This window comes from Harpegnathos saltator, unplaced genomic scaffold, assembly GCF_003227715.2.
Source record: "Harpegnathos saltator strain DR-91 unplaced genomic scaffold, Hsal_v8.6 scaffold8, whole genome shotgun sequence".
Classification (NCBI taxonomy): domain Eukaryota; kingdom Metazoa; phylum Arthropoda; class Insecta; order Hymenoptera; family Formicidae; genus Harpegnathos; species Harpegnathos saltator.
In genome coordinates, this window is record NW_020230648.1 from 2,401,540 (window position 1) to 2,415,654 (window position 14,115).

General features: G+C 35.7%; 3 protein-coding genes across 7 annotated transcripts; 1 reads left to right on the forward strand and 2 right to left on the reverse strand.

The window, feature by feature from the left end:
- Window positions 1–2,139: 2,139 nt before the first annotated feature.
- On the reverse strand, window positions 2,140–4,238 carry parvin (beta-parvin). The gene is made up of 5 exons (XM_011148150.3): window positions 4,102–4,238; window positions 3,442–3,705; window positions 2,954–3,348; window positions 2,633–2,876; window positions 2,140–2,555 (listed from the first exon to the last, which is right to left on the reverse strand). Exons 1-5 carry the CDS (start codon window positions 4,217–4,219, stop codon window positions 2,479–2,481), a joined length of 1,098 nt encoding a protein of 365 aa, XP_011146452.1. The 5' UTR covers window positions 4,220–4,238; the 3' UTR covers window positions 2,140–2,478.
- park (E3 ubiquitin-protein ligase parkin) lies at window positions 4,181–8,456 on the forward strand. Of its 5 annotated transcripts, none has more exons than XR_003114174.1 (12): window positions 4,181–4,355; window positions 4,698–4,809; window positions 5,027–5,258; window positions 5,590–5,743; window positions 6,111–6,419; window positions 6,492–6,693; window positions 6,782–7,136; window positions 7,220–7,421; window positions 7,502–7,669; window positions 7,741–7,852; window positions 7,927–8,011; window positions 8,276–8,381. XR_003114174.1 is itself a non-coding variant. In XM_025306739.1 (12 exons), exons 5-12 carry the CDS (start codon window positions 6,144–6,146, stop codon window positions 8,383–8,385), a joined length of 1,524 nt encoding a protein of 507 aa, XP_025162524.1. In that variant the 5' UTR covers window positions 4,181–4,355; window positions 4,698–4,809; window positions 5,027–5,258; window positions 5,590–5,743; window positions 6,111–6,143; the 3' UTR covers window positions 8,386–8,456. The 5 variants fall into 5 exon arrangements, 4 of the variants coding, with proteins under 4 accessions (XP_025162524.1, XP_025162525.1, XP_011146450.1 ...); XM_025306739.1 differs by having other exon boundaries at window positions 7,727–7,852; window positions 8,276–8,456; XM_025306740.1 differs by lacking the exon at window positions 5,027–5,258 and having other exon boundaries at window positions 7,727–7,852; window positions 8,276–8,456.
- Window positions 8,457–8,788: 332 nt separating this feature from the next.
- Phax (phosphorylated adaptor for RNA export) lies at window positions 8,789–11,958 on the reverse strand. The gene is made up of 4 exons (XM_011148151.3): window positions 11,687–11,958; window positions 10,435–11,053; window positions 10,014–10,283; window positions 8,789–9,906 (listed from the first exon to the last, which is right to left on the reverse strand). The coding sequence occupies exons 1-4, from the start codon at window positions 11,735–11,737 to the stop codon at window positions 9,641–9,643; spliced, it is 1,206 nt and encodes a 401-aa protein (XP_011146453.1). The 5' UTR covers window positions 11,738–11,958; the 3' UTR covers window positions 8,789–9,640.
- Between the last annotated feature and the right edge of the window lie 2,157 nt (window positions 11,959–14,115).

Here is a 14,115-nt window from a genome sequence, read left to right on the forward strand (position 1 = left end):
GAAGCGCAAAGCGACGGGAAACGGAAATTTGACCGAAACGCGGATTACAAAGGAGACTTAATTACGAGAATACTTCAGGAAGAGCGCAACGGTGGTGTGTTAACCGAAGGAAATCAAGAGAGTTAGAACGTAAGATTAAAAACACGAATGACACGCGAGAGCTCAGGTGACTTAATTGCGCGCCGGCGAACTCGTTCGCGACGCGTTCCTCGTGGCAATCCGCAATCGCCAGGAGAGATACGAAGAGACTGAAGACATATCGTTTGGAGGTCGTGTCGCGCGACATCGCGTGCTTCGGAAGCGTATCCTACAAAATTGCATCCTGGACTCCTTTATCAGGACGAAACAGCTCGACCGCTTATGAACCGGTGGGAATCTGTCCTCCGCTTTGTCAGCGAGTTGGCGGTCGGAACCGAAGCAAATGATAATTTGGCAAATTTCAGCGAGATATTTAAATATTCGAAATGAACGAGAAAGTAATTACATATTAAAGACGTACGATCGAAAATTCTTAAAACTCCACGAGTGATGAACGCGTTAACAATTATATGTTTTAAAATAAAGGAAGAAAATAATTTATATTTCGAAAGAAAAAAATACTTAAAAAATAAAAAAAAATATTTATTGTAGTGAGTACTGATAACATATTTACTTATATCAATATACATATTTTTATACTGAAAAAATCCTTTTTTGAAACGGAAAAATATACATTAAAAAAATTGTAGTTTTTCACAGAAACAATTGTTTATTCTATTTAAATGAAAAGAATTTTGATATAAATATCGTTATTAATATCCACCGAATATTTTTTATTTTTTAGAAATTTTTTCTCTCAGTGTATTATTTGTGTATTAAGTCTACGTATATATATATATATATATATATATATATATATATGTAGATTATCGATCTTTGGAAATTTCAAAATTATGAAATTAACAAAAGTTAGGACTCTATTGTAACAATATATTCTGGGACCGAATAGAGTAAAAAAGTCTAGTACTATTTTTTCTTCCGACAAATAATTGACGAGATATTGAAAGTTAAATATTGAATAAATTACCAAGTTTTTCTTAAATATCTCAAAAAATATTAGGCAAATAAAAAATGTTTCAAACAAAAGTTGTTCAAATTAATTGGTAGAAAAAGAAGATATAATAAAAAATTCGGATTTCCACTTGAAAAAATTAAGTTGACCTTCATCTAACCTTAAATACACATTTCAAGGTCAAACCAAAAGCACTATCGTACGCTTCCCTTTAAACCATACAATTTTCATTTAAAACATTGTTTTCTCCAATGCTTTGTTTTTCAGATATTTCTCATTATCAACTTAAATAGTCCACCTCGTATATGTCATTGTGGCATGTAATTTGAATTCATAATTTTAATAATTTTATTATCCTTACTTTTTCTTCTTTATCATATTGATTTTATCGTATCTGTATTTCAAGATCAGTTAATCGGAAGATCATAATTGGGGTGTAATTCGAACAGTCGGTGTTATCACGATTGATATGCCAACCGAAAATGCGAAGAAACAAGAAAGAAGCAAAAAGAAAGAAGAAATATACGAGAGTATCGATTTGCGTTTACGTGCATCCGCTATAGCCCATTTTATATTTACTACGTAATACTAGACGGTATTCAATGAATTATTATCCCCTATCGACATATCGCGTCTCGTGCACGATCCGGAATTCATTTCCGTTTCCACAGACGGAAAGGAAGACAACAGGCAGCTGTCACGTACGGGGCCCGATCGATCACCTTGGAGCGACGGTGGCAGGTAGTACGATCGTGTTGACACAATTTCGAAAGAGTAAGGAGCAGTAACACTGGTATTACGATCACATGCTGATAAATTGTTCTAGCGATCGTGCACTTTCATTTCCCTTTTTATTACTCTCGTATTAGTATTAGTATCAGTACACATTAATATACCCTTTCTCTCTCCAATTTTCAGACTATCATATTACGTGATCTTTTATATTTTGACAGATTACTATATATCTTTCTTTCCGTTCCAGTCTTACACGCAATTGCAGGTTTCACAGCTGCGTACAAAAAATTGATTATTATACGGTAGTTTTCACCGCGCGCAAGTGGAATGGTTCAATGCACAAGAGGGTAATATAACAGCTAAAACGTTTATTAATACAAATATCTAAATCTATAAAAAAACTTCAATATAACACTATGTGTTACACGGTAAATAAATATTTATAAAATATATATATATGCGTTTTATACATTATACATATAAAAAGGCACGTTACATAAAGCTCGTCATGCTCATGGTTCCATTTGGCTCTTTACTTCCCGCTGCACTTTGTATGAAGAATCTTCTAATGGCAGTACATCGATTCACGTGTCGCACGTTCGTCGTGTGTTAGCATGATTAATTTGTTAATATTATTACCGCACGAAAACGCATTCGCGCAAGGGCAGTTTGTCGAGTACATTTTAACTTTATTAATTTATCCCCTTATATTTCGTAAAGAGATTATACAACACGCGAAGCGTGGACTTGAGATCCAAATTTACGATGTCTGCAAGAAAAGTTTGATCTTCAAGTAAAAAGAATCTTAGAGTAATTTAGAGGTTTTGCGATTTAAAAACTACAAACCTTCGGGACGGGCTTTGGGTTTCGGCAGCCCGATGTCACGCATAATATCAAACGCGAACGAGACATTATGAACCTTCTGGTCGATGGTCTTTGGCGTCAAGTGAAAACTACCCAGCGGCACAAAGAAGCCTTCCAAAAGACCAAGCAGTAAAGTCAGGAAGACACCGTCGTGGAATTGAGTGTCCAGGTCAGTCACCTCCAAGTGTACTTTGCTCAAATGCTTATTCACAAACGTCACCAAAGACTGGAAAGTAACAGGCAACGTGATTAGTGAGAAGATGACGAAAGGTCGTAATTATCGAAGTCATTCAATGAACTCACTTTCTTTACGACAGCTAGTTTATCGGGTGCGTGATCGAAGAGAGTGTCAAACGCGTCGCGCTCGCAACGCATACCCAAATCGTCGTACGTTGTCGTCAGCTCTTCTCTCACTGTCCTGTGTATCAATTGTCCCTCCTTTTTACGTACCACAACCACTTGAACAGCAACTCTTTCCGGCAGTCTAACAGGAGCACGGAAGAGCCGGGCTAAGCCCACTAAAAGATGCAAGATTGCAACAATGTTTTTCGTATGTACAGATTCGACGCTCCATTTGTAAGGTGGGTAACGGCCCAGTACGCGATTAGCAGCGGACAAGACGACAGCGAGTTTCTGCTTCTGTCCTTCCTCTGATTGAGTTACTTCAGGTACGTCCAGCTTCTCTCCAGTCAGCTTTTCTGCAGTAAAGTTTTCACAAGTATAAAAACTGATTCTACTTGAGGAAATTTACCTTGGGGTAAAATTAACTTAAATTACACATACTCATGTACCTAAAAGTTTCTGTAGCACCTGCCCATCATAGAGATCTTCCACAATGTCTTTCACAATGATCCGCTGATCAGCCAATTCGTCATTGATCCACTCGATTAATACAGATATCAATTCTTGTAGCTTGGGATCTTCTAGAGACTTCGGTTCTATCATGGAACGTTCTTCGTTTTCATCAAGAGCATATTCCTCCGGTGGCATGTCAGGATTAGCTGCGTATCCAGGTGAATCGATTGCATATTTTCCTTCTTCTTGCACTTCTTGCACTGAAAACATAAAATGTCTTTGTCTATATTGCCTATCTGATATATATTGTCTAAATGTCTATATGGTTATTAATCAGTATCGTTTATTCTGAAATATTTAAAATAAATGGCATACACGATAAATTTATAATTCGACACGAGCATAAATTAAATCTCACACGAAGAAAATAATAAATTAAACAAAAGTGTACTAAAAAAAAAGGTTTCTTGTTTCCAAAGCAAATCAAACACACACACACACACACTCCTATATTCAACATCAAGAGATGACATCACGCTTGACATGTCATACCATATAAGGACATAACCTTCTTTAAGATTTTCAACTAAGTTCGTGAAAGTCTCATATCATTAAAGTATCATTAAAGGATCGATAAGTATATGAGATTAAAACACCTTCTTTAATGCGTTTCTTTCGTCCCAAGGTTCCAATTTTATCCCAAAAACTTTCCTCCTTGTCTTCTTTTTTCGTGGAAATTGGAGTACGAGGTGACTTGGGCCGAGGAGACGCCATTTTTGAAGTCTCGTGTATAAGATGAGTGTGTGATGTGTGATTGTGCGATGGGAGAGAGGAATAAAAGAGGTAGTAAAGGACATTTCCCAGCAAGATGTGTCACAAATAGGCACAGCATCAGACACTGAGGCGTTGTGTAAGTTGCATTTCATAGTTCAACATAATTCATGTTTTATTATAACTTTGTATAAAGTATATTTCTTCATTCTTTAAATATACTTCTTGTGCATTAAAGCAACTACATTTCGGTAATTCCGCTTACGCAGTGTTTACAGTGGAAAATCCTTTTTATTTATTAATTAAATAATAAAGAACATAACCTCTATAAATATAGAACACCTTCATATATATGCGCATGCGCAGTTTTGTTTTTCGACCCAATAACTTTAGCATTCACTATATCTGAGAAACGTTATTACAAAAACTCCCTAATGTCAATTTGTCTTTTGATTTTTATATGCATTTTTGCAATCACAAGTATCTGGACAAGTTAGAGCAGATCTTGAAATTACATGCATCTTGATGAATCATCCTGTATATCGAATTAGATCGCACAGAACGTTACTTTCCAAAATAAATTGCAGCAACAGGTATATATGACTGTTTGTGTGTGAAATGCACTATCAATAGATAAAATTATATATGAAGCGACTGTTTTATTCAATTTGAAAACCTCAAATTGAAAGTCTCAAAACTTAAATGCGCTATATTCGATATTTCTCTTATATACAAAAGTTTATATATACATACATGACTTACATTGAAATTCACCTGCTGATTCTTTCACTTTTGTTTTCACCGGTACAGATTCTCCATCTAACGATACTAGTCTTTAATTCGTCTCCAGTTGGATGTGGTTTCTGTAACTGCGCATATTTTTTGATCGTGGGGACTGCGTACGCGTTGTCCCTGTTTTTCTTTTACCTTCATACTACTGGAAAATGGAAATATGGACGAATAACTGAATGCAGTCCGGAACCATATATTAAACTTGACTGATCTAACGATACTCCGGAGAATTAATTTTTATCTATCGCGGGTATCTATTTGTCACTTGCTCTTTACACGTTGGTGCCTTTTACATGGTCCTCGAATTAGAACATCTGTTTTATTTCAAATGCAGAAAATAAATAAAAACAATCAGATATAATCATCATCATGCTCAATGTGAAAGATTCATGCCACTCATGTTGCTCCCAACGTCCATTACACGATTGTACGACATAATTGGTTTGTTCTTTTTAGCTGCCCTACTGAACTGGTGCAATAAGTTAAAGTGAGAAAAAATATAGTTGTCTCATTCTAATTTATTGCACTAGTTCCGCAGTGCAGCTGAAAAGAACAGATCAAATAAAACATTTACCTTTCAGTTTACTGTGTTAATTTCGATTGAGAGAGCAATTAAAGAACTAATGAGCTATTATTTGACGATACTTGTGGCTAAATGAAATGAAATGGTATCATTGGACACAATTATTTTCAAAAATTCCTTCAAAATGAAGTAAAATATTTAACAAAAGACAGGTAAGAGTATATTATGTAAAGACAAAAGAAAAATAGTATTGTAATTCAATAGCAATATGCATATTCCAAATAGAAAAAAATCGAACAATCAAACACTTGCATAACTTAGCATTGGATATGTTCAGAAGATATAATAGTACAAGTAATACTGTTGACTGATTATTGCTCCTGACTGAGATGTATTTTTCTCAATTTAAAAGAATATTTCAACAACATGAGTACCTACTCATCTGTTGTATTTCAACAACATGAATACTTGCTCAACTGTTGTATTTTTTAAACATAACCATTGACCATAGTCTATCAATCTGATTTTGCAATGAAATTTAGTTTCGCAAGATTGATTGAACATTGTTTTTTTCAATAGATAACGTGATAATTAAATATATTGCAACACATCATGAGCTTTTGGTTTAATTTAGTGAAAAACACGTTTCTCGAGATGTTGCATTTATTGTGGGTTGGTACAAATTTGTGTTTTGGCCAACGGAGAATATCAAATTATTTGAGCATATATATCAAAACAAATACAGGGAAAACACTCTCTGTCGAATTAGACCCAAAATGGGATATAAAGAATCTGAAAGAAATTGTTGCCCCAAAGATGGGAATGGCAGCCGAGGATATTAAGATTATATTTGCTGGTAAAGAGCTGCATAATTCAATTGTAATTGAAGTAAGTTCATATATTTGTATGAAAATATGCTTGTATTTAAGCCTTGCAATTTTGATACATTGGTTGTTACAGGAATGTGATTTGGGTCAACAAAGCACTTTACACGCAGTAAGGAATCCACATAAAAAATTAAAAAATCAGTGTGCTTCTAGTTCTATAGAAGAATACAAATCTGAGAGCTCTGACTTGAACGAAAGTGGTAGCAAACCTATGAATGAAACTCTTACAGATTTGTCTTTGGACTCATCTGATCAACACAATTTATCTACAGAAGGTGCCGTTAATGTTAATATAACAAATACTTCATATATACAATAGACAAGAGACTAAACTGCTTTTTTCATGTTATTATTGTCGAACAGAGCAGCAAGACAATCGAGCACATTTTTACATATATTGCCCAGGACCTTGTAAGATTGTGACAGCGGGTAAGCTGAGAGTCAAATGTGCAAAATGCAATAGCGGCGCTGTCACCGTCGACAGAGACCCTCAATGTTGGTCGGACATATTAGAACCGAATAGGATAACTGTACATTGTGAGAATGACTTTTGTCCTGCATCCTCACTTAGCGAAGAGGAATTCCAAGTCACTTACGCTCACTTCTACTTCAAGTGTACAAGACATGTCAGCTTAGGAGAGGATGACAAAGTCATACCTCTTTATCTCATTAGAGCAAATTTAAGGAATGTCCCTTGCTTAGCGTGTACAGACGTCAGGTACTTGATAATAGGTTGGCAATATAGCAAACACAACGAGACTCGATAGAAACGTTACTATATTTTTCCATATTTTCACGCAGAGAGACGGTATTGGTATTTCCGTGCGAAGCTCATCATGTAACTTGTCTCGATTGCTTTTGCGAGTACTGCATAGTTCGCTTGCAAGAACGACAATTCCAATTCGACTCCGTCGAAGGCTACTACACCTTGCCGTGCCCTGCTGGATGCCCCGACTCTTTTATTTCCGAAGTTCATCATTTTCATCTTCTTAACGCGGAACTGGTCTGTGACGTTTTAACAGATTTTAATAGATTTTGTTTTAACTTGACATTTTCTCTATTCTATTTTATTGAAATGTGCAGTACAACAAGTATCAGAGATTCGGTACGGAAGAATACGTTTTACGCAGCGGTGGCTTTCTGTGTCCGATGCCAGACTGTGGAATGGGCATTATACCGCCCACTATCGAGGAACAAGCGGAGAAAGATGATGACCAACGCCGGAGGATTCAGTGCATTGGTGGATGTGGTGTGAGTAATTAGCAAGCATGAAGAAAGTTCTTTATTCATTCATCTTATCGTTTTCAGTATGTTTTCTGCAGACTTTGTTTACAAGGATACCATACAGGAAAATGCGAATTTCAGCCATTGGGAGCGTCTACAGATGTCTCCTCACTTAGAAACTATTCAGTGGATCCTCTGAGAGCTAAGGATGTTAGTTTAATCGATGCGTTTGCATAAACGTAGGTTCATGTGAGATTCAATTGATCTCGGACATAACTTTTTAGGCCAAGTGGGACGAGGCTAGCAGGAAGACGATACAAGTATCCACGAAACCTTGTCCTCTGTGCAGAACTCCTACTGAAAGAGATGGTACGTTAGTAAAAATTAATTGTCACCGATCATATCGTTGGCCATTGAAACCGCCATTTTGCCAGAAATCACCAAGATTGGAAAGGATATTTTGGGGAAAAAAAAACGCATTATCATTACCTTGTTACTCAATACTTATTAATCTTGTCATCATTATCGTTATCAAAAAGTATCGAATCGTTATGATTCTTTATCTTTTTCACCAAGTTCTGAAAACTTTCGCAAACATTCTTTAATATTTGTATTCATAATTTGTATTTGCAGGAGGTTGTATGCACATGGTATGTATGAGAGCAGGATGTGGGTATCACTGGTGTTGGGTGTGTCAAATGCAGTGGACCAGAGAATGTATGGCTAATCATTGGTTTGGATAACACGTTGAGATGAGACTTTACCTTCGATTATATTATATACAATTGTTAGTAATAAAAGCTTTTGCAATTTATCTCTGTTCAGTGTTAATTTTATCACGCTGACTCCAAGTGTGTTCTCGATTCAGTCTAAACCGTTAGCTTCTCACCAAATCGTGAAAGGCTTTAAAATAATGTTGACATTAAATTGTCGCAATATTGCGATTGAATTTGAGTCATAGAATTCTATAATGCAGTCTAAATTAAAATGAAAAAAATTGCCTATATACGTATAATGCAAGATGATAAATAGTAGTATATGATCATTGAAACTAATATTTTCAAAATTATATTCTACTAATGTGAGCAATGTGTTTTGACAATCGTCACATTGCAGTCTATGGAAACATGGTAATGAGCCGGAAACTTTTATATACAACATTGGTTTAATACATCGTACAAATTACATTTTATCCTTGCGTATTTGTGCTTATTACAATTAATATTATATACACAGATTATGTGTAACGGTACTGAAAATCCTGTAAAAATGATTTAACATAGATGTTTGATTCATGTTTTAATAAGGTTCCCCTTTATTAAACTCTAGTATCAATAAGATTATTACGCCGTAAATTAGTTAAGTTAAATCTTTCGTCATTCATTGACATAAAACTGAATTTCTCCGTAAAAGATTTGTAATTTACGACAGAAACAGGCATAAGGTCCTATTTGCAATTTTACATACCACACAATATAGTAGAAAAATTTACATATACACACACCATGTGTATAAATGATATATAAATGTTCACAAATACATATTCCTATGCATCTGTTACGTGTAAATGTAATATCGGCTCAAAGATGTTTGAATAATCATTGCTAGTTCTGTCGCGAATTATAAATCATTTAACAATTGCAAATTCCGTGTCAAAAGCAATTACATCCATTTATTGAACTCAGAGAAACATGAAATTTTTAACAGCATAATTATACAAAAAATAAATTACTTCAACTTAAATATGTTGAATAAACAAAACAAAATCATACGAGAATCAAACAACTTTTTTTGATCACTACTGTCAGTCTACTTCTGCCGTTTATGAATAAATGGTAAATATACAATCTATGCAAATTATACACTTATGTATTGTATCGTGTAACTCATGTGTCGTGTATGTCATGCACGCGCGTGCGTACGCATGTGTGTATGATTACAATTATTTGTACAATTTGCTGTTGCAATATGTGCAAATGTAAGATCTAGAACATAGTCTTAAAGTACTTCCATGCTGTCTATATCTACTCCAATGTCGAGAAAATCGTCGGTATAATCTTGAACATGCCTCTGCATCAGCGGATGTTCAGAATGATCTGGATCGTCCGTTACAGGGCTCGGGGGTGGATTTGATACCGTACGATCGGAATCCATCGGCATTCTATCCATGCCTTCGCCACGTCGTAATCTCGCCTGCTCTGCAATTTCCCTCGTTGAAAGCTCCGCTCTTGTTAGCAAAGCTGGTAAATCTTTGTCGCAACTGTCTATAGTTTCAAGGATACATTTACATTATTCTTCTTCCTCGCAAGAAATAACTTTTACTTTGCAAATTATTCGTTCTATAAATATAGCAATTAGACGTGCTACTTACTTTCAAAGCCTCTCATACAATCCTGGGTATTTTGTTCCCTTGCTTTATTCTTCTTCTGCTCGTTACTTTCTTTCTGATCGTAATCGAATATCTCTCTTATCTTTTCTTGAGGAATATGTTTGTTGTTTTTCACCAACCAGAAATATATTCCACCGGTGGTCCTCCTACGAGACCCATTCATTATCATCATTCCACCATTTTCCTCGATTGTCCTTGTCTCTTGGAAAAAGTCAATAGCTTTCTTTTTGCCAATGATATCCACAACTCTTCCTGTAAATAAATATTGGAGATCAAAGTTATCTGTATCAAAATTCAAAAGTTTGTCAAGAAAGAAATTACTAAAATTGGATGCAATATAAATGTAAAGCATAATAAATAATGCAAAAAAATAATGCAATAAATATAGAGAAAGAGTTCGTACTTATCAGTAGATCCTTTTTCTCACAAAGCTTAGTTGTTATATCGGTAGCAACATCAGCATCAGTCGACTCCACAGTAGTAGATAGATCTGGTATAATTCTAACAGAACCCTTCTGCTTATCAAAGTCAGTAGGACTTTTCCGATTAGGACTTTTCCTTCTCCCTAATCTAAGTTTTACATTGTATCTGTCTGAAGTTGTTCTTTTATTATTAAGTCTTCGCTCAATGTCCTTTTCGTCATCTGAACTGTTATTATTGCGAAGCTTTCTGTTCTTATGTGCATATCCCAGAGTGAAGTTATAATTTTCAACACTACGTTCCTGATACATTGTTTTTGTAACACCACACGATATCAAGTCTTCAGTTAAAGATTCTTCCTGTACTTGCGTGCACCATACTTTGTATTTATCATTCTTGTTAGTCCAGTCCTTGGGTAAGCTTTTATATTTTTTCACTTTAACTTTAGGTCTCTTTATAGGTGTGGAATCAGAATCAGAATCACTCTCAGAATCTGTGGAATTATCAGATTCATCACTGCATCGCATCTTTGCACTTATGTCTGCAACTGGTGCTATATGAGGCCTTTGCAAAATTTTGTATGTCCCAAAGATATCACCAGCCTGTATAATGCAAAAATAAAATTATAATTAAAAAGAAACAGATTTATTCGCATAATTTCAATAAAAAAAAGAAGAAATGAAACATTCGCATGTAAAAGCATAGTTTAACAAATTGGGAAATATCGAAGGGTAGTTTTTAAAAACAAGTGAAAATCTATACTTTTGATGTTTCTTTCTAACATATATAATAAACTTATATCATTGAAATTACTCAAGAAGTTTTTGAATTGTAATTAAAAATTTGTTACAATTAAGATAATATATGGAAATTCTTTTGTTTTGTATATATAAATTGCATAGTGCATTAAATCATTCAGTAGATTGACATAACAATGACTGACTTAAATTTTGGAATAAAGTGTATATTGCAAATTTGCTTTGGTACTTTAAAGTACAATGGTGAAAAAGAATGCTCATCTTCTATGCTACATTATATCATTCTGTTCTTTGTTACAATACACGTCTAGATTAAGCGATACACATAAATGAATCGCGGTAAGAGGAGTAAGTAAATAAATTAATTAGTATGATTCTTCTTAATTGACTAATTTAACGAAAGAAATTGATCGACTTGCGAACTGCAAATTTATAACAGGTTAGATTTCTGTCAAATGAAAATGTTCAGTGTCTGACCTCGTCGTCGACTATTTCACCATCCTCCAGCTCTAACGGTTCCGCTTCCATCTTTCACAAGCAAGGATTCTCTTTATTTCGATTTCCTTCCCAGAGAGCTCTCTTCAATGCGAAGCAAATACTTTAAATTATATCATAAAACAAATTCCTCTCACTACCGATGATATCTCAGTGTTTAGGAGGGTGCTGCATATACCTCATTCCAGAGAGAAGAAGGAGAGATGTCATGGGCCGTTTTTAGCCGAGCCCAGTGTGAGGCGCCCTCTATACAACCGTGCACATGAACTACGATGCCAATGTCTACGATTCTTTTTTGATTTCCCCCACCACGCACGCACTCATAGCCGGCTCAGTATATCCGTGTGAACTACGCGCTCGGCAATCGTCGGGGCGCGCCGAGCGACAGAGAGATATCATTCCCTCCTTCTCGCTCTCGTGTTCACTCAGCGACGCGAGCGAGAATATCTTTTCCTCTTCAGGTTATGCGCTGTGTATCGTAAACATGGAAGAGCAGACTACAAGATTTCTGACTGGTTGGCTTTTATTCCTGTCGCGCCATTGTACAATGGGTAGCGATTAATTAATAATAATTTTTATCACTATTTCTATTCTATTACTATTCCCTTGTTCCTACCGCTATCGCCTAGCATTGGCCGCGTTCAGCAGACTCAACAGTTGGACAACATTACTAATTTACCACTGAATCTCGCTCCTGATTGGTAAATATTTCTGGGTCTATGAAGAATCTAAAAGAATGCTCCAATCACAGACAATAATCACTAAGCGCTCTCTGATCACTTTGTTCTACTGAACGCGGCCATTGTGTTTAGGGCTTTAAACGACTATAAAATAACAAGCAATAGGAATATCTCAAGTCTGTGCTTACGTCAAATAAAGCCAGCGGCACACGATGCTTGTTTTTGTGTTGGATTGCTTGCTGGATGAAAATACTGCGTTCTAATTGGTGCATTTCCATCCATCTTCGGAAATGTACCAATCAGAACGCAGTATTTTCATCCAGCAAGCAATCCATCACGAAAACAAGCACCGTGTGCCGCTGGCTTAAGAAACGTTTATGAAACATAATAAGGCGTTCAACAATAAGATCGTCTTGATCAAGTTACAACTTGAGAATTTGCCCAAGTGTTTGCTTAGGGCCAGAGCACAGACTTCTGCATAACGCATAATACACAACGCATAAGAGAATCAACCAATCAGAGTTCCTCATTTCTGTCCTGAGGAGGGAAATGAAGAAAACTAATTGGTTTATTCTCTTATGTGTTATGTATTATGTGTTATGCAAAAGCTTGTGCTCTTGCCCTTATTCGTCGACTATGAAACTAGAGCGCGTCTTAAGTCTGAACTTAAGATGTTCTTAAGGCTCGTCTACAATAGCTGTAAGAGTAAGGCTGTAAGGCTGTAACGTAAGCTGTCAGCGAATGAAAATATTTCATTTCGTGTCTTGCAACCTTACAGCCTTACTCTTACAGCTAATGTAGACGAGCCTTAAGATGTTCTTACAAATAAGTCTTGACTATGAATACGGCCCTAAAAGAAAATTACGAACCACCTAATTGACTGAGAAGCCACATTTACAGCATTTTTATCGATAAAAGAGGGTTCAAAATACGGACCATTGTCTTGTATATTACATTATTTCATTTTTTGATAATAGATGGTAAACAATTTGTTTGAACGGTTGTGCTGTTGAAAAATAAAAGTTCTTCTTGTTCGTCGTTATGCAGCATTGCTAGAAAATAAAGGTTCTTTTGATTCATCATTCAGTAGTATTATTTGAAAGTAAAAAAATTGTTCGACTCGTCATTGAACCGCAATACTCGAAAATAAAACGATCTTTTGATTAGCTTAGTAGATTGTATAATTGTGAACAAAGAGATTGTTAATAAATTTTGGTGTGACTTTCGTATCCGTATTGTCCAATAGGAGAATTTTCTGTTAAAAAACAAATTCATTGGACAATACGTAGGTGCTCTAAAAAGATACACAGAAAAAATACTGAGACTTTTTCTGTCTGCGATTATACTACTTGAATTTGAAAGTTACTCCGACTTGCCGTTGAATTATATTATAACTTTCAATAATAATAGCAATAGAGTTTCAGGGCTAATAAAAGTAACAGGTCTAACCGCAAAGGACCTAACCTAACCTAACGGGTCATTCTGCAAGACTCGAACCTGGTTGAACCCGCTACTTTCACCAATTCCAAAGTCTCCTGTGTGAGTCGCCACCGTCTTTGTCGAAGAATCGAGGGGGCAGAGCGCATTTAACCATTACTCAACATCTATTCAACGGCGAAGCGGAAGGATCTCTTATTTCCCAGTAGTCCACTCAACAACCGGTCAGCCGAGCCGTTTTTCAAAAGTTCCGGCTGAACGGCGAATGAAGCGATATTTTTATTTTCTAACGAT